Source organism: Lethenteron reissneri, chromosome 47, assembly GCF_015708825.2.
Source record: "Lethenteron reissneri isolate LAM-NWPU_2019-01 chromosome 47, ASM1570882v1, whole genome shotgun sequence".
NCBI lineage: Eukaryota > Metazoa > Chordata > Hyperoartia > Petromyzontiformes > Petromyzontidae > Lethenteron > Lethenteron reissneri.
This window is the reverse complement of record NC_083825.1, coordinates 10,014,413-10,040,796: the sequence shown is the minus strand read 5'-3', so window position 1 is coordinate 10,040,796 and position 26,384 is coordinate 10,014,413. Positions and strand designations below refer to the sequence as shown.

At 50.7% G+C, this 26,384-nt stretch overlaps 1 protein-coding gene across 5 annotated transcripts in view; it reads left to right on the top strand.

Annotated features, from left to right (window-relative positions):
* LOC133354509 (solute carrier family 23 member 1-like) overlaps positions 1–17,973 on the top strand; it is a 56,662-nt gene extending 38,689 nt beyond the window's left edge. For 4 of the 5 annotated variants that reach the window (XM_061571398.1, XM_061571402.1, XM_061571399.1 and 1 more), the window contains exons 9-17: positions 823–1,004; positions 1,623–1,743; positions 2,514–2,670; positions 3,073–3,220; positions 4,521–4,626; positions 4,944–5,073; positions 5,692–5,835; positions 8,291–8,386; positions 8,826–17,972. In XM_061571398.1, coding sequence (XP_061427382.1) covers positions 823–1,004; positions 1,623–1,743; positions 2,514–2,670; positions 3,073–3,220; positions 4,521–4,626; positions 4,944–5,073; positions 5,692–5,835; positions 8,291–8,386; positions 8,826–9,073 — 1,332 coding nt within the window. In that variant the 3' untranslated portion in view covers positions 9,074–17,972. Of the gene's footprint in view, positions 1–822; positions 1,005–1,622; positions 1,744–2,513; positions 2,671–3,072; positions 3,221–4,520; positions 4,627–4,943; positions 5,074–5,691; positions 5,836–8,290; positions 8,387–8,825 lie in introns of all 5 variants that reach the window. The other variant, XM_061571397.1, reaches the window with a different exon arrangement.
* Positions 17,974–26,384: the final 8,411 nt, after the last annotated feature.

Genomic DNA, 26,384 nt, shown 5'->3' with positions numbered 1-26,384 from the left:
ATTTTTCATACATCCCCATCTGACTAAGCACAGCCGACCGAGGTATTAGCTTACTTTTCCGAAGCGACCTGGCCACACAAGTGATCGCTCAACAAAGTGGCTTATCATTTGGACATTACTAGCAGCAACATAATCTACATATTCTCAATATAAGGGGGTGACACTCAATGCTCCGCACAGGTGGATTTAATACATAAATACTGTCAATTAAATTATTGTGTGAACTGAGCCCAGTGCTTTCCTGCCATCTCCTGGCCAGCCTCACACCTGCAACATCTGCCAAGCTCTTGACCGTCACCCTTTAAGGCACAAGGCTCAGCCCTTCTCAACTTGTCAGATCAATTGCAGTCGATCACTCCTTGTTCTTCCATGATGAACGCAGGACAGGCTAGGAGGGTCTGTCCTGCATTTGTGTTACTAATGGAGTTTTGAACTCGTGTTGGATGGCCCAGAACACAGTAGGTGATCGTTTTTTTTCAGCAGGTTGGGAGAAGCGGTCCCTGAGTGAGGGCCCAACGGAGGACTCTCCAAGGCCCTTAGCAGGAAGCTGCACTTGAACATGCACATTACTGTTCGCCAAAGAAACGCTAAAACTTATTAGAGCTCATCAGTAAAAAGTATAGAAGAGGTGATGCTTTGGGCAGTGGCCCTTCACAGCACGTTGAGAGGGCACTACCTCTCTGGCCTCTGTATGTGCTGTGACTCTACCTCTGTTCTTTCTGTTTGTAGTCAAAAGGAAGGGCTGATTGGGTCTGTGTCTCGGTGGCAGTACCGGCGATGGTGATGACGATTTTGTGGTGGTGTCTCGGTTGCGTTCGGAAGATCCAGGGCGCCATCATCGTGTCGTGCCTGGTGGAGGTGGTGATCGGGCTGCTGGGGGTCCCGGGCGTGCTGCTCGCCTACATCGGCCCGCTGACTGTGGCTCCCACCGTGTCGCTCATCGGCCTCTCCGTATTCCCGGCAGCCGGGGAGCGTGCCGGCAAGCACTGGGGCATCGCCATGCTGTGAGTCGCCGCCGGTGATGACCGCCCCGCGGTGCGTGCCGCCTGTGCCTGCCTCCCGTGCCCTGCCCCTTGGAGGGCCACTGTCTAAGTTACGTTTACTTTCAGTGTGTAACGTCATATTGGCCCGGCGGTTTTGCAGACGTTGAGGTTCGATTCCGGCAGGCCTTCCTGGTTAATACTGCGGTGTGTGTTAACTTGTAAATTCCGCACGCCATCTGCTGGACACTCGACGGTAAAAAACCTGGACGAAATTCTAAACGAGTAGGGTATTGTGTGTCGGCGTCTTGGTCCAAATTTTTACCAATTCGAAAAAATTACCCGCAAATTACTCAATTGGGGTTGCTCACATAATCGTTGTCCCCAACTGGCAGACTAATGCCCATTCACAAGTCACGTGCTGAGTCACCTGGTGCCACACGGGGAGAGCTGCCACTGGGGGTGCCCTTTCAAATGTCACATGAGAGGTGACCTAAGTCACTGATCGTGTCTAAAGCGCTGCTAGACAACACCCATGTGTGAAGAGCACTCCATCAAATACAAATCTATGTTATCTTAACTTGCGGTGCGTTTTCCTGTGTGCGTCGCGTGACTTGGGTGCTGCATGCGCGCGTCTGTCAGGACCATCGTGCTGGTGATCCTCTTCTCCCAGTACTTCCGTAACGTGCACCTGCCGCTGCTGGGCTACAAGCGTGGCAAGGGGTGGACCGTCTACAGGGTGCAGGTCTTCAAGATGTTCCCGGTTAGTGCCGCCCGCGGCTCCTGTGAGGCCCAAGTGGGGAGTGTTCGAAAGAGTGAGTCAGGGGTGTAATGATTATCTGGTTACATTGATTTTTTTTTATATATTAACGGTACATGCGTGGAATCAAAAATCAGTTATCTTTTATTTGCGGGTACATGGTAGTGCTTATGGTGGTGTAAATCTATAGTCAACTCTTGATTATAAAACAACACGCACCTAATGCAGAACACGAGTAAAGTAGGATTAATACATGTCTGTACCGTATAGCTTCGTAGAATGGGGGAGAAGACTTAGAATGAGTCGTCTGTGTTCATGCTTCTCACGGTGATCGGTGACTTGCCGACGCGTATACTCACGGCGACACCGGACGCTGACCCTCAATGAGTTGGGAGCAGATAAAGCAGTGAACGCGTGAAGACATTTCACGGATTTCTTCGCCAGCACGGTTATTCCGCAACCCAAATAGCCCACCCACGGGTGATCGAGAGTGAGCTGTAGATCGGTAGCGGGTTTCCACGACTACCTGAATGATAATTATAATAGGGCACATTTGGTATTCGCGCCGTTCTGGCCTCCTCGTGTCCTACGCTTGTAAATTACGTCACCGGATCTTTAACGTTCCCTGTGAGGCAGATGGCGCGTAGTAATTTACGGTTAACATGCATTGCAGTATTCACCCGGGTGGCCTTCCGGATTCAAACCGTGAACCTCTGCGGCAAGTGGCGAATGCGCTCCTGTGGGCCGTGTGTCCGTGCCTCCCTCCCCCGCAGATCATCATCGCGATCGTGATCGCGTGGCTCCTGTGCTATGTGCTCACGGAGACCAACGTATTCCCCAGCGAGCTGGCGACATACGGATACCACGCACGCACGGACGCACGCGGGGAGGTCATCTCCATCGCGCCCTGGTTCCGCATACCCTATCCCTGTGCGTACCCTTCACACTCTAGATTCCGTACGCACTATGCTATAGAATCATGACATTTTGTGGAGGTACCTTGGTCCAAGTGTGGATTGTTCATGGCTGATGATGTGTGTAGCGTGACCGCACGTTGTGTTCTAAACCCAGCGACCCGAGTTCAGCTCCCGTCCACAACCAACATCGGTAATTAATATCTGAACCTGTCCTGTGACTCCCCTAGGTCGACTCAGCCTTAAATGAGTACTTGGTCCAGTGTGTAAACATCAGCACTGGGGAGAGTGGTGTTTACCACCCCCACGCCTTGCGTGCGACTTGCTCGTCTCGGGCCTTCATTAGGTGCCGCTCACTAACAGCACTCGCTCCTACAGTTCGTTAAGGCTACACGGAAGGGGTTCTCTGTGCGTGCAGGCCAGTGGGGGTTGCCCACGGTGACGGCGGCCGGCGTGATCGGCATGATGAGTGCCATGCTCGCCAGCATCGTCGAGTCGATCGGGGACTACTACGCCTGCGCCCGCCTCGCCGGGGCGCCGCCACCGCCCATCCACGCCATCAACCGGTGAGCAAGCGCACGACCATCCTCCACCGCGTTCCAACTCACTCGCTGCCCCCCGCCCCCCTCCCCTCAATGCCGGACTCGCCGTCAATCTGCTTGGGGATTCTGCGTCTCTCTGGGTTAAGCTGGGATTAGAGTGCTGGGCATTGTCTGGTCCACACGGGGCTGGCATTAGGAACTGCTGCTCTGCTAAGTTTGCCTCTGATGTTTTCGGTGTGGTACAGTGTGCCCACGGCTTCAGTTCTCACCGGATACTTTTAGGGTTGCCGGTAGACTGGAGCAGGTGGCAGGTGACCAGTAACCCCACAGCCCACAGCGAGCAGTGTGCTGGATTGTGGTGTGCTGGGTGCGTAAATATGTTCCAGTTCTACCCCAGACAGACCCGGTTACCATTAAGCCCTGAGCGTGCGTGACCATGGTACATTGCTCCGGTGTTTTCATTCTGCACTTAAGTGTCGAGCACTAGGACTAGGCGATGCGTCCCCCGATGTAGCAGGACACTCGTGCAAAGTCTTGAAACAAAGTGAAGCTTTTATGGATAATTAAATCATGTTACAGTATCGTGAACTGTTTAACACGCAGACTAATAACAACAGTAACTGGTTTTACAGTCACTCGGAGTGCTCAAGTAGCATTGTTTCAGGTCAGACGGCTCAGCAGATGAGCAAACTGTTTGCAATCGGAAGTTCACAAAGTTAACCCCCAACTCCCGGTTTGGGGTTGACTCAGTTGCGTGTCATCCCTGCAGAATCAATAAAATGAGTGCCACGTTGTTGGGAAGTCAACAGTGGTTGTCGTGTATGTTGAACTTCTTGCGCGCACCTTCTGTAGTCAACCGTGCTAAATCGCTTTGTATATTTTACATACGATGCTTTAATTTCATACAGCGAGGGTGAGGTTTACATCTTGGCTGAATCCTTAGCCACAAGACCAGATCGAGAGGTGATCGTGGCCAAAGCCGTCGCTGCTGCTGCCACAACAACTCATTGCCGTTGAACCCTTCTCGCAGCAGCTGCATCTTAGACAGACACGCAGAGAACTCCGAGATTTGCCCTCGTAGTCTCCCACCATTGCCCGCTCGGTCGCCCGATTCGTGGAGACGACTCCAGCAATATCTGTCTCAGCAATCGACCCTCGCGTATCCTCCTGCACATCCCACTCGGTGCAGCCGCTGTTGTTGAAAAAAATTGGTTTGCCTAGAGTTGAGCATGGGGAGGGGGGGGAGGGGGTTGAGAAGGTCGAGGGTTGATGCTGGCGGCGGTTGAGGGTGGCGGGGGTTGACGTTCCGTGTTTCCTCCATCAGGGGAATCTTCATGGAGGGTCTGGCCTGCATCATCACCGGACTGTTCGGCACGGGGAATGGCTCCACCTCGTCCAGCCCCAACATCGGCGTTCTGGGCATCACCAAGGCATGCTCGCCACAACACTCCCACGCCACTCACCGTGACACTCACCGTAACAATCACCATGACACGCTCCCACTACACTCACCACGACACACTCCAGTGCTCGTTATTCGCTGTCCCATTTACCAGAGCCGGCACCTGCCTATGGGAGTGTGCCTTTCGGGGAAGGACGGAGGGGGTTGGGGGGGGGCGTGCAGGGTAAGTCCGTGAGTCCCACTGCCGCGTGTACAAACCGGTGAGCGGTGAGGGCCGGGCGAGTCGATGCCCGGGGACTGTGGGGCCCGCGCTGCGTTGTTGACACCGCTGCTGGCGCGGCGCAGGTTGGGAGCCGCCGTGTGGTGCAGTACGGCGGCGCCATCATGCTGGTGCTGGGCCTCGTCGGCAAGTTCAGCGCCCTCTTCGCTTCGCTGCCGGACCCCATCCTCGGGGCCCTCTTCTGCACTTTATTCGGTAGCGACGCACGCCGTGAACGCACGCTGTGAGCGCACGCCCGGCTAGCGCCAGGCCCAACACGGACGCTTAACGCATGGCCACTGACAATGGGCCTAACGTGGACACTTAACACGGGCTACACAGCCAGTTACGCGTGGCCGCTAACCCAGGGGCTAGCACGGATGCTTAATATGGGGGCTAAGACGGAGGCTAACGTGGGGACTAACATGGACGTTACAACAGCCACAAACACACGTGGCTAGCCTGGCCCCAAACACAGCAGAGCTACTAAGGCAACTGTTAACAGCCACTAACACAACATGCTTGTGCTGGACATTTGGCGGTTCATTGATGAATATATATTTGTACAATCACGGTGCAGTTATCAACTCTTAAGGATCTATAATTGATAGGTGTCTACCTTTGTAAAGGTGCAGACGAAGGCAGATTTCCAATGAAACCAGAGGTAATCGTTGGACTAAAGACGACGTGTCAAACTGGGGCTAAAGGAACGGAAGCTGCCTGGTTGTTGTGGGTACGCATCCCCAACACAAGCGCTGTGCGTGTCGGGTTGCGTGTCTGTCCGTTGAAACCGCGAGCGCGTAAGAAGCGAGATCGCGCGTTGTCTTTTGCCAGGGATGATCACCGCTGTGGGCCTCTCCAACCTGCAGTACGTGGACCTCAACTCGTCGCGCAACCTCTTCGTGTTGGGCTTCTCCACCTTCTTCGGCTTGGCGCTGCCCAGCTTCATCAAGGCCCACAAGGACATGGTTCACACCGGTGAGCGGTGCAGCAGCAGCGCCACCACGGTCAGCGTCGAGTCGTTGAAACCTTCATCGCAGCGGCTGCCAGTCACGGGTTTTATGGAACAAGTGGTATTTAAGAAACCTAGGGAGCTTCTGTGGTGTAACGGTCGACGCACTGGACCTGCACCCCAGAGGTCCATCTCCTGGTGTGGCAGTTAAATAGGAAAAGTTGATCAAATCTCCACACCCCCTCACCCTCAATCCACCCAGCAGATATATAAACGTGCGTGTGGGTACGCCCAAAGTAGACCATTATTACTTTTATTAACTTTAAATTTTATTTTTTAGCTACATGACTTTACCGAAAGAACCTAAGAGTATGAATCCTTGCAGTCACGAAAGCTTCAAATCGAAAATTAGACCAAAGGCTCGTCTGCCAGCAGTGCCGTGAACAAGCAAACTCTTTACCTTTGTATCGCACCGTGCGTGTCAGCACAAAGTGTGCGGTCGGCCGCAAGGACCGCGCCAAGCGGGCCTCGTGCCTCCGGCAGAGCCGGCGTGTGCGGCCCTCTGCTCCGGCTAAACCACCACGGCAGCGCCCAGGCTGAGCCTGCGGCACGCTACTGCGGTGCCACGCTCGCTTGCGTTTGCAACGTTAAGCCTCTGTTCCGCGAACAACGAGGTCGACACCATGAAATAGCTACTACGGAGGGACACAAACCACCAGACTATAACCAACTGAAACGTGGCATGACTAAGCTGTCATCTGCAAATTATTCTAATCGGACGGCCTACAGGTCCCCGAACGTGCGTGACCGATATTTGCACGCTTCATAACTCGCCGTGGCACCGCAATGGCTGCTCTGACACGCACGTGAGGAGTCGCCAAGTTTGCACCGGCCCTCGAACCGAAGACATTCGAGCATCTGCGCGTCGGAACCACGTCGTGCGGAGAGCGTACACCCGCGCCGCGGTCCACACATCTGGCTCGGGGAACTTCTGTAACTGATGTTCACTCCAGAGTCCAGGCGCGTCCACCCGTGGCCTCCTGCGCGGGGCGTCCCGCGTCTTTACACGACCAAAACAATGCTCGGCAACCGCAGCTTTGCCGTTGCCGGCACCCACTGCGTACTTTTTCTCGTTGCAATGGACTAACGTTGAATACTTTCGTCGTTTGTCCGGCGCCCTTGTGATGGCTTAATGCGCCCCCCTCTCGGAAGCCAAGCAGCCCTTGGATGGGTGGCCACCTTGCTGCACGCCAGGTTGTCTTAGGCAGCTGCAGGGACTGTGGTCAACGTGAGGCGTTGCAAATGTCGTCTTTTTTCCCCGAGCTTGTACGCTCCCAAGTCCACGCCGTCCATCTTGACCAACCCCGCACCGAACGGCGTGATGCAATGTGGCCAAACGACCCCTTAGACTCTCATGGCGAGCATAGGCCCTTAACTAGTTTACTTCTTATGTGTTTACACCCTTAAAATGTTACTTGGAAACGTTATTAAGTTGAACGTTGCGCAGAGGTCGGCAAAGCATACAGGGGAATTGTTGAGGGTAATGTGGTGGAGGGGGTTTTTTTTGCCATTTATAGGCAATTCTGGGAATGTTTTGTGGTGACTTGGAGCTGTGGCAACGTGCAATTAGTGTCGGTGCGTGGCAGTGAGTCTTTGCCGTATTTGATTATTTACACAGAGCTGTATAGGTGTTGCACTAGAACATGAACACACGACTCTTTGTAAAAAACGATCCGCTTCCTTCAGTGGTCAACTGTAATTCATCTGTGTGTGTAGAGCTTCTGTGGCGTCATACATAGGCAACCGTGCTAAATCGGAGGTGTGGGAATTAATGACTTATTATAAAACACAAGTCCTGTACAGGCCCTTTGTCAATCTACTGCTGGATCACGGCCTGACCCACACCAGTTTGGCCACAGCACAGTGGAGTCGCTGACCATCAGAGAGGTGCAGCTCGTAATTAAACGAGCGCACCGTGTGAAGATATTTTCTCATTACAAAATGGTAAGCACGGTTAATCCGAACCCTGGATAATCCATCCACACATTATCAAGTGGTGGTGTCTCTAATTAAAAATACCCCAAGAGATCTGTGTGTGTGTGTGTGCACAGTCCTGCTGGTCTTAACCCACCCATGTCATACTCTTGGCATCACCTCCTCTTTGTTGTGCACCTGATTGAGTTGGTGTGTCGGGGCTTTGGCAGGCGTTTCTGTGCATATTGCAGTGCGCTGCGCTACGAACCCGGCGACCAGAATTCGATTCCCAGCCATGGCCAACATTGGAGGCGAATATCTGATTTGGTCCTGGGCCTCTCTTAGGTCGACATGGTGTTGAGAACATGGTATGGTGTGTAAACAAACACTTTTAAAATCGTCCAGAAGTGGTGCTTGCCACGGCACTGTCCCATGCTCGCTTACACCACTTGGCCCGACACCGTTCTCAGGCTACATGGGCGATGTTTGTCTTTGTGGCTTTGGCAGGTGTGGCAGAGATGGACCAGGTGCTGTCAGTTCTGCTCACCACCGAGATGTTCGTGGGAGGCTGCGTGGCCTTCCTGCTTGACAACACCATACCAGGTAGGATGCCACCACGCTCGGTCCATGGAGCTGATTGGCCTTGCTAATGACTGGTACCAGCAGCGTCAAATCGGCCTCTGTGAAGGAAGTTCATGCAGGATGCTGCTGGGGAGTTGGAGGCGGTCGCCGTTCAGCAACAACAGAGGGCAGAAGAGCGATGCTCACAACAATGAGCGAAGCACCGGGCGGCTAAAATGCAAAAAATTGGCACAGGGGGTAGCACAGTTGGGGCATCTGCCAGTCATCTTGTCAGTCAACCCATGAAACCTGGATCCGTTCCGTGACCTGCCAGCGGCCTTTCGACACTTCAGGTGGCCTCAAAGTGCACCTAGCATGGCACAAGCGCCGTGGTGACGTCACCGCCGCTTGGTCGTGAACGGTGGCGGTTTTGTTGTTGTTGTTGGTACTCATGGTGATGACGTGGTGGTGATTTGTGCAGGCACTGTGGAGGAGCGGGGGCTGCTCAAGTGGAAGGCCACGGGCCCCGACACGTCGCAGCCGTCCTCTGTGCACTCCGTGGCGAAGGTTTACGACTTCCCCGTGGGCATGGCCGCAGTTCGGCGCACGCGCTGGCTGCGCTATATCCCCATCTGCCCGACGTTCACTGGCTACGGCTGTGGGTCCCCACGCACGCCATCACCGCCACCCGGGCCCCACGATGACCGGCGCGGCTCCGTCGACGTATAGCCGGCACTGCGTGGCTGTCACCGCGGTTTTACTCGGTTTCCGTACGGCGACATCGCCAATGACGCCCCTTTGTTTTTTAAAACCTGGGTGCGTCGTCGTAGCGAGCGGGCGGGCGGGGGGGAGTGATGACGCAAGGGGCAGATGCGCTGCGGTTGTTGTTGTTGCCGCCCGGTGTGGTGGTGGTGTTGGCAAAAGGAGTGAGTGCGCGATTTAATCGGTTTTCTTTACCACTTGGTGGCATGGGATCCCTCGTGTGACATGCCTGCTACCGCCCAGCGTCACGTCTGCTCCCTTTGTTGTCGTCTTTAGCGTGTGGCCATTTTAAAAGTGCATTCCGCAATCGCGTCGACAACTCGTCAGCGACTCTGCCGCCTTGTCGGGCTCACGGTGGGCCCATCTTACTCCGCCCTTGACGGGCATTCTCTTGTACCACCGTTGTGTCGCTCGAGCAAGTTCAGGTACACGTATGGGTTTGTGAGCGCCCGATCGGCCACCACACCGAAATGGTGCTGAGTGCACAGGTGCGTGACAGGCAAAAGTATGAGATGTTACATTCCTATCGGTGAAATCATGCCAAACTTAATAATAGTGGATAACAAATGTTGAGTATTTTTGGTAGAGCGTTGTACACGACTTGCATCTCATCCCAAACATGTTCAAGGGCACCCCTATTGGCAGCTGTCCTTGCGTGGCACAAGGTGCCGCGGTGCCTGGCCTGCAGACGGCACGTATTTTATAATGCACACCGCAGTATTAACCAGGGTGGCCTGCCGGATTCGTACCATGAACCCCTGGCAACATGCAGCGAAACAACCCGTCCCTACGAAGGTAGTGATGGAAGGTGATGCTTTTGCACGAAAATTAATTAAGTTAAAATCCAAGTTGTAAATAAAACTGTTCCTAATGATGATATTTGAAAAACACACTTGACCGGCGGCTGTTAAGGCGTTGCGAGTGATCGGTGGTGTTGGCACCACGAGTTCAGTTCCCAAGCCCCACTTGAAGTCCCAGTGCCCACGTGTACATAAGACAGACACTTGACACCTACACACAAACACTTTACATGTGTGTTGCAATACAGTTTACTTAAAATGGATGGACATTATTTCTTTAGGAAAATATACTTGGTGTTTTTTTGCAGTTCTAAAACAAGCTGCTGCGTTTGTATTGAATGGTGAAACGGTGGCACCCGTACTCCGACTCGTGGCTGGAGCAACACCTTAACCATTGAGCCGACAGCACTTTGATCATCTCTCTAGGAGGGCATTTCTCTCTCAACTACTTGCCGTTCTCTCTCCCGTTCAGGTCACACGCACCGGCTTCATTCCACGAACGCCCTGACAGTCCCAGATAACCCTGCTCCGCTCGTGAGATGCGAAGCATTTACGCTACCATTATGTAAGCGCAGCAGGATGTAACCTCGGCCGCAGCGATGGTATTAAGCATTCACGCAACAGGGCGAATTAGATGTCTGCACGTGTCTTAAGTGAAAACGCGCACACAGGCCGTATGTCCCACACTCTCCCACACGAGTTTGAAGATTTGATGAGAATAAAAAGGCCCCTGTGAGTCTAAGGCATTCTACTGTGACGTGGCATCAGCAGACCGTGCCTGACGGTCACTTACAGGGCTTCTCCCCCCCCCCCCTCATGGTAACAAGCGACAGATTCGTGTTGGACGGACGGAGACGCGCGGCCTGGGTCTGTGGGTTGCTTCTTAGAGCACGCAAGTAATTGTGCCGACCACTTGATGTAGGCACATTCTTAAGTGACAGCTCTGGCTCCGCATGAGCCAGTTCATGCGGAGCTAGTTCTGAGCACGACACCCAGCCAAGCTGAGGATTTCCATGAGCCGAGCCGAAGCCAAGCCACGGCTGAACCGTTCACGTCCTTGAAAGCAACCGAGCGGCTCAATCCCGGGCCATGCCACGATCGAGGCCGAGCTAGAGCAGAGCCACGACGAATCGTAGGCCTTGGTTACACGCCCTGCGAAATGCGACCGCGCGGATCCTTGATTTTTCTAAAGAATGTTATAACTTGCTATGACGTGAGCCCGTTGAAGGTCTGGAGTTTGGGCTTGTGGCGGTGTTCATCCCCGACGTTCCGTGTGTCCCCATGGTCTTAAAGTGCATGAGCACCGAACTACTGCGCAGAAACCAACAGCGGAATGGCGAGGTTTACATATTTAATCATTATTTATTTTTTTGGTAGGGATTGGCAGGCATCACGCAACATGTTTACAACACCTCAGTATAGAAGCGGAGTCTAATTGCATCTGGATCCGTCCGAGGAAGGCAATCTGGAATTTATATTAATTTTCTACATTTGGTATTCACGCCAATCTTATAGCGCAGAGCTATAACCCAAGGGTGCTGTGTTTCACGGACGGATATAGCCTGCCAATAGGAAGACATCTTGATATGCATAATCACAATTGCGTAACTTGCGGGCCATTCTTCTAATCTGGCTAATTTGGACCATGACACACAATGCCATACCCGTTTCGAATGACGTTACATGACTTTTTAACACCGCCGCGGGGAAGCAGACGGCACGTCGTCGCATTTAACTGTAAATACTCCCAAAGTAATGGCCAAGGCAGCCTGCTGCATTCAAACCGTGAACTCTCTGCAACCAAACGCCCGGCACGCTCCGCATCCACCGGTACCATTCGCTCCCACTCCGGAAAACCGGTCGGCAGGAAATGACAGCCCGAGTAGAATGTTGCAATGAATCGCTGCGTTTCGTTACAGAAAGTGCGAGTTCCATTGTCGTTGTGTAATATGAGCGAGTTCCAATGTAATGTTATGAAAGTCGGCGATGCTTGCACAAATAATTGAGATTTTTTTTTAGCGGGATCAGCTTAAATATTTAATTTAATAACGCGTTTTTAAAAGGCATTTCGTATGCAAAATTGTGCACGTATCAATATTTTTTAAAGATTGCTGCCCATTGTGGAACAATGGGTAATGAAGTTGGAAGGTGATAATTACCGTTTATTGTGTGTGTGTGCCACGGTGTGTGCTTCAAGCTATTTCATTCCAAACTACAATCGCCATAGCGTGATATTAATTAAGGTAATGGAGCACATTTGGTATTCACGTCATTCTAGTGGAAGGCTGTCACAAAGGAAGGTGCTGCCGTTTCATTCTGCAGTCGTGTCGTAGTCGGGGCGATATTTGTATGTGTTTGATTCCAATTGTCTAATTTGCAGGTTTTTTTTTTTTTTGGCCAATTTGGACCTAAACACCAGCACACAATGGCTTAATCCTAGCAAATGATGTCAAGGGATACAACACCAGCTTGAAGAAAACAGTGCATATTTTACAGTCAATACGCTGGCAGTATTAACCAAGGTGGCCTGCCGGATTTGAACCGCAAACGTCTGCAACAAGCGGTGAATGCGTGGCAACTGGGCTAAGTCACCGCCCCGTGATAGGCGACGTGTAAGTCTCGCTACATTTTGCTGTGAAGAGGCTGTTTTGAAACCTTAATAGGTGGATGTTGTTGATAATTCCACGGTTTGTATTTATGCAACTGCTATCCGTGATGGTGCGAATGAATATTCATCAATTGGGTTCAATCGCAGCTGCGTCTCACGGAAATGTCATCCGTTAAAATCGTTTAAACGTGCTGGGGAAAGATGCAGCCCTGCAGTTGCTTGCTTGCGCTCGTGCTGGCAGAAGGGCATCTACCTGAGCGAACTCTACGCGGTGTTTGGTCTACATTCCCACCACCACGTCACCTGCTGATCAGACTGTGCTGTACCCATTTATGCTGCTGGGTGGGCAAGAGCCAGGACACTTTGGAAACTTGTTCCCCCATTGTTTTAACTGCCGTGCCAGGAGACGCAATCGATTCAGCTCCCAGTGTTGGGAATGGTCACAAATTGTAGAACTTAATGAATCCCACGAATTTATAGCAAACGATGATGCTGACGGAACCTGTATTTGCCACTGAATTAGCATTCGAGTAAAAATGTCACTGGAAGAGGGGGGGGGGGTGCGCTTTTAATTACCTAATTACGGGTGGAACCACAGCGATTAACATTAACTGTGTATCTTTTGGTGAATTCATCAAATGGAGTAAAAACCAATGGGGGCGGGGTGGGGGGGGTCTCGGTTGTTGTTAATGGGTTCTTGTCTCCCCTGCAGCTACGACAGGCACTACCAGTCATCACAGTGCTTGAATAAGATTCGATTCTTGAATTAGGACCCTCAAATCGCAACAAGATGTATGAACTGCTTTCACGTCGTACGTAGCAAACCGTGCTAGTCAGGGGTGGGAGGACAGCAAACTCAAAAAGTAAAAAAAATAGTATCGATGCAGGGTTGAATCTTTTCATGTCTATGGCTGATGCGAGATGCTACACGTTCATTGGAGACTGATCTGCACGAGCACGAAGATTGACATCACCACGCAATGTTTCAGTGATTTCTGACATCACCATGAATCTGTCAGACCGAGGCTTAACATTGCCAATCCTAGGCCCTCTACATCGAAATTTTCAGTAATGTCAGTGATCCAACAAAATTGTGCCTTGAAAGATGAACTCTTTATTTGGTTTCGGTGCTTCTCGTCACCTGTGTAAGGAGATGACAGTGTTGCCCAGGCCGGTATTTTGTACATTTGGTGTCTGGTTACGAAAGCTGAAACCATCTCCCACTCTGCATCGTGTTTTTTGCTCTCTTGCCTCCGTTGGTAAATTGTCTTGCCCGTTTTAAACCTAGCGTGCGACACGCAACGCTCGCATGTGGTTAGCTAACCCATCGGCCCCTAGAGTCGTCCCACTTATAGACACCCTGGTGATTATTATCACTCCAATTAGGGATCGTGGCCACATGTCCCAGGGCAGGATGTGGTGGGGGGCGGCGGCGGCGGCCGCTCAATTCGCACGCGGAGTTGGACACGCAAGACCCGAGTCGCAAATCCTGCACTCACGGGAATTGGCGATCCCACCCTATTATTTGGTTCTTTCGGTAAAGTCACGTAGACAGGTTCAAAGAAAATAACCAAAAACTAGGACGTTTCGATCGCAACACAAGCGTTCGTCATCATTATTTTTTGTTATTTCCATTGAACCTATCTACGTGACTTTACCGAAAGACCCAAAGGAATATGAATTCCTGCAGTCACGAAAGCTTATCCCACCCTACCCAAATTTCAACTGAAAATTATAATTGTTAGCAAATGCTGAGTGTTGTCATTCCAGAGATGAGTAAAGAGACGGCTATGATTTGCACCTCTCTGTTGTGTATTTGTGTTCGTCTTCTATGGCCTTGCATGGCAAACGGCCAGAGCGTAGTCGGAGAGACATTAAAGTGACACCATGTGTCAGTCTGTGTAAAAGCAAGTGTAGTGGACTTTCGATAATTATCGATGTGCGGTTTCTTCGATTTGCGATTAACTGCGCACCTGAGATTGACATAAATTAATAACTCGTGGGTTCTCGCTAAAGCCCAAATAATCTAAAAACAGTTCTAGTTATTCTTGGAAATGTTTTTTACAAGTCACGTTCTTAAACCGAACAAATGTGCTCCAGTGAATCGGAAATCCACGTGATCGCCTCTACAGTACAGGAGTTGCATATCTTTACAAGTGGGGCGGAGTTTGATTGACTTTGATGGGCGTGGCTCTGATATCCACTTAGTGGGCTGAGTCTTCTGCGCGGAAGCAGTGAAGTGTCATCACCGAGCGAACGCATCGATCGATTTAATAAAACAGGATCAATACATTCTTTCCTACAAATGTTTGTTTTGGTCATTAATAAACTCCACTTTCTTAATTTAAACAGAATTGATACCTGTATTAATGGATTTAGCCATACAGATCCGCAAAAAAACTTATATTTTTGGATTATCCGTGGCCATCCTGCCCGGATGATCGAGAGTACTGTATGTGGCTTTTTGTGCATGAGCCCAGAGCAAGCATTGGTTTCACCAGAGATAGCAAAACCTTGTAGCTATGTCCAGTGTTTCATGCACATTGTAAAATCCAATTGCCATGACATTTTAAAAACGGTTATCGCAAGCAGAACTCAAATCTATCTCTGCAGGTTTTCAATTACTCATTGCCAAGCTTCCCACACAGCTGGCATTGACAAGCAGAGGTGGACCCCAAAAATGTGTATATTTATATTTCACAAGAGTAAATGCATTTAATTTTTTATTAATTCACGGCCCTATTTGAAAGGTTTGCGTTTTTGGGCCGCCGCCCCTCCTACCCTGGGACGTTTCTCGAGCAGGCACTGCCAATGAGGTGGTGAATGTCTGTTGTGCATACAGCTTGCGGCGCATGTTTAGTCTCGGGGCTGGTTTTGGGGCTTCCCAATTGTCGTCCGCGCTTGTCAATTCCCGGTCAGAAACGTCGGGACGCTGAGAGAACAACTGAAAGGCGTTTCACTGAACTCGAGATCAGAACGAATGTTTTCAGGTTCTCAGCGTGAGCACGTGTTGGGCAGTGGAGGAAGGTTTGTTTCGGTGACGTCCTTTGTTGTACTGTACTGCTATGCTTTCTCGCATCTTTGCTCCCTCGAAAAACCCTCGTGGCTTGCAAAAAACCTTGGAGGCCCTCAATCAGCAGTGGATTCATTAAAAGGGCTGTGTATGTACAAGTGCAGTCTATATTTTGTTTAAGTTTATTTATAATTCATAATAGATTTTTTTGGGTTACAACATGCAATGATCCGGCAAAATGTTTGCAGTGAAACCCTTCCCCATCCGACATGGCTTGTGAAAACTACATGTGAAGTTAATTTAGAATAAAGGATGCACTATGTGTGTTCAGAAGAGTGGAGCTGCATCCTACTGTAGTAATTGGAAACCCAGCGAGTCACGCAGACTGCACGGCGGTTTTAAATGGAGTTGCCAGTCCTGAAATTGTTCTGTACCACAAACGTGACTTTCCAAAACACTAATTCCATGCCCTAATATTGTTTTGTTACAATACAGCCTTTGCCTCCATTGAAGATTTGTTACTATTTTTTTTTTATCATCATCGTTTCCGTTTACTTGGTTTCAATTGCGAACTTGTGTTTTGAAATTCCAGTCAGCAGTGACGGGTTCGAATCATCCCGTGCGTGGAGCTGCGCGCGCGCGCTTTGTGTTGGCGGAGGGGTGGAATGACGACCCCAGTGTTTTAGAAGGCAACACAACCTCAGCCTCCCGACCCACTTGGCATCAAGTCCAGCGGGCAGAGTGGGCACCACCCTCTTGCTTCGCTCTGTGGAATCCGATGTCGGTGGAAGTGTCTTGCAGATTCACGCACAGACTGTGTCCGGGTCTGTCCCAGACACCGATTTTACAGCGTCGTTTAATGATAAAAGGAACACGGTCATACGCGCCTTCAGATCGATCTACCTCTATAGTATAATAATAAGCGAACAAATAAACTTTTAAATAAATGGGGACTAATCCTGGTTAAGAATGTAAATGAGTTAAAAAAAAGTTGATCAAATTTCAACAAATAGTGACTTGAAAAACAGGAACAGCAACATGTAAAAACATCAACAATTGATGGAAATATTACCACCATCGATTGTGGTACTGGTTTTAAATTTTAAAGGTTTGTTTTTCCTTCCTATAAACAAAACTTCCAAGTTGTTGTATTGGCATCTCATGATTACACAGCTTGACAGGATAACATGGCTGTGTCTTGAAGAGGCTCCTAACCACCCGCGCTCCCCTTACCCAACTCAGCCCCTGGCTGGCAGCCGGCATTCGTTTACAGCAAGTGCCGGGTTTTGTTTATTCGTCGAGCCAAGTTTGCCATGTAAATCGGATTACACACGGTGAAAGTTAAACATGTAACCCATACCTGTCAACCCCTTATCAGTGCCCTACCTTATTACAGACCAATTCAGACATTATTGGTTTCACCCCGTGCCCCTTATACATCTCAACGTTCATCCTACAAAGTCCCATCACAAGGGAGAAACACAAATAGACAAAACGTGTTTTTGCCCGTCCTGAGACGGCTGTACGCTGTATGGACCTGACAACTCAATTTCCCTGTACAAGAATACGGGTAAACTGTATGGGTTGGCAGGCATGGTAATCATATTACACGCGGTTACTTTTAACTTTAAAATCGGATTACACAGAGATTATATTTTACGTGCAACTAGATTCCACTTGGTGGTTACGTGTAAACATGTCTGTCACATCGCGTGGCGTTACATCTTAACCTGTCAATCGGATTCCACAGAGGTCACGGCCTATCCATGGAGTCGCTTGACCAGGGCACTGCCGCTCGTGATCGTCCTGCAGTATTACTGCCGTGTGTGGGTGGGCACGTGACACAGTGATTTCTCGTAGTGCGTGTAGGGGGGCTTGCTGTTGATTTATTGTCGTGATTGTTATTTTTCTTATAATTTGATAACCAGCATGACAGATAAGACCGTTGCCGTGAGTACAGCGCACAGAGTTATGGCATGCACTAATGTACCGAGAGTATTTGCACTACCGCCTTAAATACAATGCTATATACGTGCATATATTACAACAGCAACAATTACAACGCTATATACACAAGTACTACTCTTACTATGTTGCCCTGAGGGATTCTGGTGGTCGTCTAAAATCTACCCCACCGCCTACTGACCCCCCCCCCTTTCTGCCACAACCTCCACCACCACCACCCAACCACCACCACCACTACCCAACCACCACCACCACCCAACCACCACCCAACCACCACCACTACCCAACCACCACCACCACCCAACCACCACCACCACCACCCAACCACCACCACTACCCAACCACCACCACCACCACCACCCAACCACCACCACCACCCAACCACCACCACTACACATCCACCAGCACTACCCAGAGCAGGCCAACCCCTGGGGGTGGGGGGAAGGGGGTGGGGATTCAACCAAGAGGAGGCGGGGCCTAAAGGGAAAGGTGTCGATGGGGAGAGAGGAAGGGGGTGGGGCTCGATTCGGCAGAGGGGGGGGGGCTCTACGGAAGTTGAACGTCCCTAATAATAGAGTGTTTTGTTGGGGTTAGATCGCGAAAATATATAGATGTGTCGTTAAACCCGCCACCACCCGACACAGCCAACCAGTAAGGGTTGTCACGTAAACAACGTGGCAATTCGTCACTAGTACAGCACTAGTGTATAGTGTAGTGTATAGTGTAGTGTATAGTGTCGTAGTGTATAGTGTAGTGTATAGTGTCGTAGTGTATAGTGTAGTGTATAGTAGTGTATAGTGTAGTAGTGTATATTGTAGTGTATAGTCGTGTAGTGTTTAGTGTAGTGTGTAGTGTATAGTAGTGTAGTGTATAGTGTAGTATACTAGTACAGCACACCGGTGTGTTGGAGAGCCAAGCCACAACATTTACAATCTGAGTACGACGTTTCTCCAGTAATCACAACTGGCTTCAACCAGCGACAGCCAGATTTGGTGGCGGGTTTAACAACACATTTATATATTTACGCGATCCAACCCAAAAAAACCCTCTAATGGATGATATTGATCGCGAAAGCCTACGTGTTTAAATTGAGCGTCACTGTTGGTTGAAAGTAATCAACACGAGCGAGTACTTGCCACGTCAATACCTTTCGTGCCACCAGATGTGGCCACAGGAGAACTAGCTTGGATATACACATGCATACAATGCCATGTGCAAAGACAAAGATGCCCCCGTGTAGCCTTGGACAAACTGTTGGGCAAGTGCTGTTAGCGAGTGGCACTTATGAAGGCCGACACGGCACACGAGGGGGCTGGGTGGCCACCAGCACCACGCGCGGCCGCCTTTGTCTCCCCATAACGAGTGTGTACATACACGTGGGTGGTGACACATGCAAGCGAACGTGCGAGTGTCACTGGCCAGAGCCACACGCACGGTTTGTTATTCCAGTCTCGACAACTCCCCATTTATCACGACCATGCACCGAATGTGAAAATCCGCAAACCAAAACCGAGGGGTTACGACCGCGTGGCCGACTGTGGCGCCTTCGAGGCAGGCAGACTGCTCGGGGCTTGTCGTGCGGGAGGGTTGAGCGGTCGGGTCTGCTTTGCTCGTTTGCGTTTTCGCCGAACTGTGTTTGGTTTAGTGTGGTCAGGATGATTAGGTGGAAGGGGGTCTCTGGTTGATAGGTGTTCGGGCAGGACTAAGGTGCGGATGCGTTCCATGACGTCACGTCGTTGTCAGAAACTTCGTTACCAGAGGTGGATAGAACAGAGGAGGGGGGGGGATAGGGATGCCTTCAAGGACTTCAGAGAAAGGGTTTGGGGGGGGGTAACTAATAGGAAAACATCAAACAGGCTCGGTGCCTTCTGCGTCATCAGTGCATGGCCGAATGGATGTGCCGTCGCGTCATATAGACCACCCAAACGCTCAACAGTTTCTCAATAACACTGCTTCGTGAGCATGCGACTTCAGTAGCACTAGGGCCACTCGATTTCTGCAGCAAAGTATGTTTATCTTGTCCGCTTGGTTTAAAATGCTATTTAAGGTGGACTGATCCAAACGAACCACGCAGTTTCACCTTTCTTCTCTCCCGCCTCTACCCTCCTTCATGATCTGCATGTTCGCTCCCAGAGAGATAGATCTGCACTGGATGATCATTTGGATGACAAAGGGTGGTAATAAAACATTGGTATCACTGCAAAACACGCGACAACTCTTTACCAGCACGCGGGGCTTGAGCAATGGCGAGCGAGAGAAGACCGCGGGTCAGGCCGAGTGAGGGATACTGCCGATAGGCCGCTGGTCATTCACTGTCACGAAACTACTTTTTTGTCCCCGTGTAGTAAGTGTTGTTTCCTAATTGCCTATGCCTCTAAAGTACAATAAAGTGGCTTTTATTATTCCCCACAAACTTTGCTTTTGTGACCCAGACACAAAAGCCAAGTTAATAATCCACTCCACTAATACGCTGTGTAACACATTTATTTATTTTTGGCCCTGGGTAGTAAGTGTTATTTCCTAATTGCTTATGCCTCAAAAGTACAGGAAATGTCTATGATTCCCCACAAACTTTGCTTTTGTGACCAGGACAGTGATATTTCGAAATGTACCTATTGTCAATGAGAAAACGTGGTGTGCATTAGTGTCATTCCTTCACGTAAAGTCCTGGTCACAAAGGTAAAGTTTGTGATGAATAATAACAGCCATTTAAAAAATAATTTTGAGGCAAAAGCAATTAGAAAATAACACTTACTACCCAGGGACAAAAATCGTGTTACGTCGTGTGATATACAGGAGTCAAACTCCGCTCGATCATGTATACAGGGCACATGCAGCGTGAACAAAAATTCGACTTTTCAAAAAAAATCACTTTGCATACATTCTAAAGTTACTTAATTTCGTCGATTTTTGTTGTTGTTGTGGCAAAACTACCGAGGTTCGGAGGCCCCTCCGTGGTCGACTTTCGTTATGAAGGAGCTTCCTCGGTTCCCAGAAGCTTCGCTAGCCGCGGTGTTGCTGCACTCGGCGAGCTCGGGCTATCGCTGTAGCATCACACGTGGGCTTGCGTCTGGTCGGCTGGGGTAGTTGGAGCAGCGTCTACGACGGCTGTCCGCTTGATGGCTTTGGGCAGGCCCAGCCCAGTGTCTCGCGGGTGAGGGTGGAGCTCATTGTGGTGAGCGCTTGGACTCGACTATCGTGGTGGTTACGTTTTGAGTCGGGCCGGTGGGTCTGGATGTCTCGTGCGGTTCGTGCGAGTGCTCGCTTGACTCAAGTGCTCTGCATCCGCGACGATTGCAACGTGCGGTCTCTTCACTACGCGTGTCGCTTTTCCCGTTCTGGTGTTCAACAATGCCCAGCCTCGCCCGTGTCCAAGGTTCAGGCGGTTGGCTCGCCCGACAAGTCCGCTCGTGTTGACCGTCACGTCCCGCCGCACCCCGTTACTGTGTGACGCGTTCTGCGGAGTTAGAACTTGACAGGGGCCAAAGCTTATGTTTAATCTGAGCGGAATGCACGGGAGACGCTGCCTGGCTGTCACATGCAGGTCGCACTCGAGTGTGCCCTGATGGCAAGTTTAGGCAAATGGACTCGCCGCTCACCCACACTGCAGGTCGCACCGCTCACCCAAACCACTCACCCACACCGCTCACCCACGCCGCTCACCCACGCCGCTCACCCACGCCGCTCACCCACGCCGCTCACCCACGCCGCTCACCCACGCCGCTCACCCACGCCGCTCACCCACGCCGCTCACCCACGCCGCTCACCCACCCCGCTCATCCACGCCGCTCACCACACCGCTCACCCACTCCGCTCACCCACACCGCAGGTCGCACCGCGTCTTCTGCTCCACTTGGGAATTCCTTCCCATCGTCTCTTCCCCCAAACTCTCACGGTCACCTTTCTCAAAAAAATACGTCAACTTTAATTTACTACAACTTTGACAGTGCTGTCTGTTGCTGGACATTGATGTCTTGAGGCCTTTGGGACTGTGCTCATCAATTGTGTAAAAGGGGAAAAAAACTCAATTAACCGTGGTAATGGCAGTGGAGGGGGGCGATGGGGGTGCCTGCCCCCCCCTGACAGCCCAAAAATCCAATTAATTTTATATTCAACAGTGGCGGAGGGGTGGCCTGGATAAAACAATAGTACGGATAGTACAGAACACGAGTTACTTCGGGTGTCAGCACGTGTCTCGGTTACCCGCGTCGAGTGCGAGTCAAGACATAGGCTTCGTCTAAGTAGCTGTTGCATCTTCAAGTAAATCGGCTTCCTGGATGTGTGCGCGGTCATGTGGACAGACTCGCTGGCCCGCCACAAGTGGGGAGCATCTGATCATAGAACCAGCAATGTGTGAAATACACGCGTTTATTGTTGCAAGCACTTGAAGACCCACCCATAGATAACCGAGAGCTGTCCGTACTTACACCCAGCGCGTATTGCGTCGGGTGTCCTGGCCCTGGGCTTGATTGCAGCATGGCACGCGGCTGTGTGAAGTCGCAAGCGACAGCCAACACGGCGCACGTGTCATGCCCATTCGTATCGGTTGCCATTCTATGGATGTTGGGGGGGGGGGGGGCGGCTGGGGGGACACGGGCACATGCCCCCTTTCTATTGAACAGCAGTGCCCCCGCCATCCCCGTATTTAGAGTTAGCTACAACAGGATGGCTGCGGAGACACTCATTGAGAGTTCATCTTGGTGAGAGGTCATCACGAGGGGTGCCGCTGATGCCACCACCACCGCCCTCGGGGTTGACGGCGCGCGGTGAATGGGCATCCGGTACAATGCGCAGAGCAAACACTGCGGCTACACACACTGGCGGTAGCGATGGTGGTTGTCTGCTGTGTTGGACAATGCATGTGAAGGGCTGTGTGGAAATCATTCCTACCGCCAAGCTTTAATATTGGCCAGGACACTGCGAACGGGGGATAAGGGCGCCCTTCCAACAGACACGGAGAGTGATAGACACCGATACAGAGAGTGACACACACAGACACAGAAAGAAAAGGGACAGGTACAGAGAGCCACGGGGGGGCGGGGGGCGACATGCAGAGAGAGAGAGAGACGCAGCCATGGAGACTGACACACAAATGGAACTACGAAAACAAACAACATTGACGACAACCGAGACGGAGAGACGCCGATCATGTCGTGAGCCCGAACACACGGGTGGGGGGGTGGGGGGGTGTTCACGACCAGCGCATTCACCATTGCAGTATTCAACAATTAAGGTTACCAGCAACGATGAGATCCACTGTCGGTTGTATCTTAGGTAGCCACGTGCGTCCCATACGGCAATGAAGAGTACACGAGGCGCGTGGTTGATGAAGACCAAGGGGGTATGGAAGCTATTAGCTCACCCAGGTACAAATAGGACTTCTAAATAACTAAGACGGTCCAACCACACATGAGCCAGCATTAAACATTGATCGTGCTCGGACTACTTGAAACACAATGAGCGTGCTAAAATGATAAACAGTGTTGCAAGGTGAAACAAAAAACATGTTGCCCTCCAGTACCCGATTAGTGCGCCCGAGATGCTTTGCAGCGGCGAATACATATTGTTTGTATCGGGGGGGGGGGGGGGGTCGTCGCGAAGTGGCTAACCTCGTTTTACCGCGCGGCCACGTGTAAGGACAAGGACGTCTCTTTAAATTCTCCCGCTGCCTTTCACGGCAGACGAGACGCAGGCGGGGAATTTCGCAGTGGATTTATTCTCGAGGAGAATGTATTTTTGCACCGTTGTCTGGCGTGACATGTACAGTATATAGTGTGTGCACAGACACACACGGTCGCGTGTAATTAAGAGGTTTTGTCGGGCTGGGAGTTGTGGCTAAGGGGGGCTTAGAAGGAGACCGACCACGCTTTGAACATATCCTGATTCTCCCTGCCAGGGCAGTGTGACGGGATCGCATTGGAACTGGCAGGAATGTGATTCCGTTTGATTTTCATCGACAGGTTTAGCTGCATCGTCGATAAATGTCACCTTTTTGGAGTAAAGAGCCTCGTATGATGATAAACATATATATATAGCTGCAGTAGATTATGCGCACAATTAAAAATGTGTAAATGCGAGTTTATATTTGGTGATGGCTATGGTTGGAAGAGATCTGTGTGTGTGTTGTGTGTGCATGCTTGTGGGACCGCCGTTTCACAATGCCAACAGCATCCATAATAATGGGTTTTTTTGGGTGAGATTTAACCCAAAAACACCTATCTAACCCCATAAACCCCCCTCTATTATGGATGATATTGGTCGCGAAAGCCGACGCGTTAAACTGCCAACATCATCCGCCGTGAGCGTCAACTCGGCTACCCCGGCGGACGGGCGACCAAAACCCGGATGATACCCAGACATTCGTAAACACGGGCGGGTTCATTACCTACTCGTGTAGGACTGTAGTAGTAACAATAATAGTGGTTTATTTTATTTATAAAGCGCCCCTAAACAATCGCTCTCAGGGCGCTGTGCACGCAAAGGCGGAAACAGTTTAGCATCAACCCAGGAATGAAGAAGTTCGAAAGACGTTTGAACATTAACTCGAGAGAGAGAAAGCCATTTTAGACGGATACGCTTGTGGTCGAGATGTGGAGACGTTTGAGTGTATCGGAAGTCCCCTGACCTCGAAAGGCCAACGAGTTCCAGAGCTGAGCTCCCGCAATTGCAAAAGGCGCTGTCACCACCCCCCAGGTGTGTAGCCCACACCGTAGGACAGTGACCAGTGCACAGTCAGAGGATCTTGATTATCTTGATGGAATATATGGCTGAAGGAGGTCATGCATGTGGGGAGGAATGGGTCAAGATGTGGCACGTGTCATCCGGTTTTAATTGTTAATGACGAACCTATTGCAGTCGTCAAAACCGCAAACGCGAGCAACGCTGTGGCCTTAATGGGGAACAAATGCAGGCGACGTTTCGGGCAATGGCCCTTTATAAGCGTGTCATGAAGGTCATTGCCGTGATCGTCGCCTCCGACCATCACATTGTTTTCCTTTGAAGCAGTGTCGAGTTGTTGTTTGTGCAGCGCTGGCAACGCAGCAGCAGCAGCGCCACCAAGTGGACCTTTCACGCGGCCCGCGACTATCCTGGAGTTGTTTGTGTTCGCGAGCACGGTCAGTCCGCAACCAGGGATTGTGCGCTCAAGGAGAATCGAGAGTTAACCGCGACTTCTGTATATATGCGAGTACACAGAGAACGCGCGGTGTGTGTTGTGTTGTTTATTTTCCCAATGTTGGTTTCAGAATTGTAAATTACAATACGCGGGAGGGGTCGGCCAAGCCACAGCCGACCCATACGTACAAGTGTTGCGAATTTAACAACAAAACATTCAACTCAAGCCGTGTCGATGCATGATGTGGACGCATTGCCGAGGGCAGCATGCAGGGTGGGGGGGGCGTTGACGTGCCAAGGGAGCGATGCGTTTGAGTTGACGAGCGAGAGAGGCGGACTAGGAGACTGCCTGCTGTTGAGAACTCGTGGAACCACGTTGCAATCTCGACGAAATGTTCATTTTCGTCTCCGTCACCCACCGGTGGGGTTCAGGCCACGCTCAGTTTTCGTCCAGTTTGCAAACTCGGTTCGCGAGGGTCTACGCTTGTGTTTATTTATCTGCGCATGGTTGTTCTAATCACACTTCGAACACTTTGTTTTACCCGAAAGCGGTCGTTTCTCGATGGTTAATAGCGTCTCTTTATTTTGTTATGTAGAAAATTGTGCATCTCTCTATAAAGATATCTGTCCGTATGATCGTGTGCGGCTGCTCCTGACTGTGTGGGCCATTCTCCGTTGACGTCGTTACGTACAACGTTGGTGACTTGCTGGATGAGGGCCTCCCTGCCACGACACTCGTCGTAGGCCTTATTTGCCCATCATACTTCACCATGCCGGTCATTGCTGGTTTGGTGAAGGCGGACAGAAAAGACGTGGAGGCAGAGTGCAGTACAATGGATGTTGCCGCACGACCTTCGAGCTGCCCCGGTGTGAGCACCGCAGCACAACCCCACTGTGCACGGCCTCATTTTCGTGGCCAAAATAAATAAGCAAGACCTCCACGTCCTTCCAACCAAAACATTGAAGGATTTTTTTTGACACATCCCATCGGACACCGCAGCCTTTTGGAAGGGTATATCATTCCAGCAGCAACGGGATGTGTACACAACACAATGGGGACAAAAAATAAATTATTCGGGAGTGTGCGCGATTTTGAAGCATTTGAGGCGTTTTGTAGAGCGACAGTACTGGAAGTGTCATCGATGTAACCAGGAAATCCGGTGGCGTTTTGGCCAATACATTTTTGAGAATTTGCCATCAGAGAACGCGGAGAAAACCCCCACCACGACTCCAGTGTCGGATTAAGCTGGTGTGGGGCCTTTAGCATATGTTATAAAGGGGCCCTAAATGAAAAAAAACACACAAATATTAAAACAAAATTTTAACTTTCATAGTAAAGTAATTGTATTTTTTCATTTGCTACACAGCCAGATAATACGACAAATCGCTAACCTTAAACACCCGGTCGTTCATAAAAGTTGAGGACAGTATAGTACTATAGTAACAGAGCAAGTGCAGAATCATGAACTGGAATTGATAGCTTGAAAGCATTTAGCGCGGGGCCCTTGAAAGTGCATCCTATAAGCAGGCGGTGGCTGCGAAGCGCCAGTGTTTGAGACACCATGGTCTCTTGTCAATGACGTTCCCAGCGGCGGTGGCATGAGATACCTCTCGAGGCCTGTACCTCCAGGTTGACCCCCAGGTTGACCCTCTAGTTGACCCCCAGATTGATCCTCTAGTTGACCCCCAGGTTGACCCCCAGATTGACCCCCAGGTTGACCCTCTAGTTGTCCCCCAGGTTGACCCTCTGGTCTACGTCGTGATAGCGGCACACCTGCT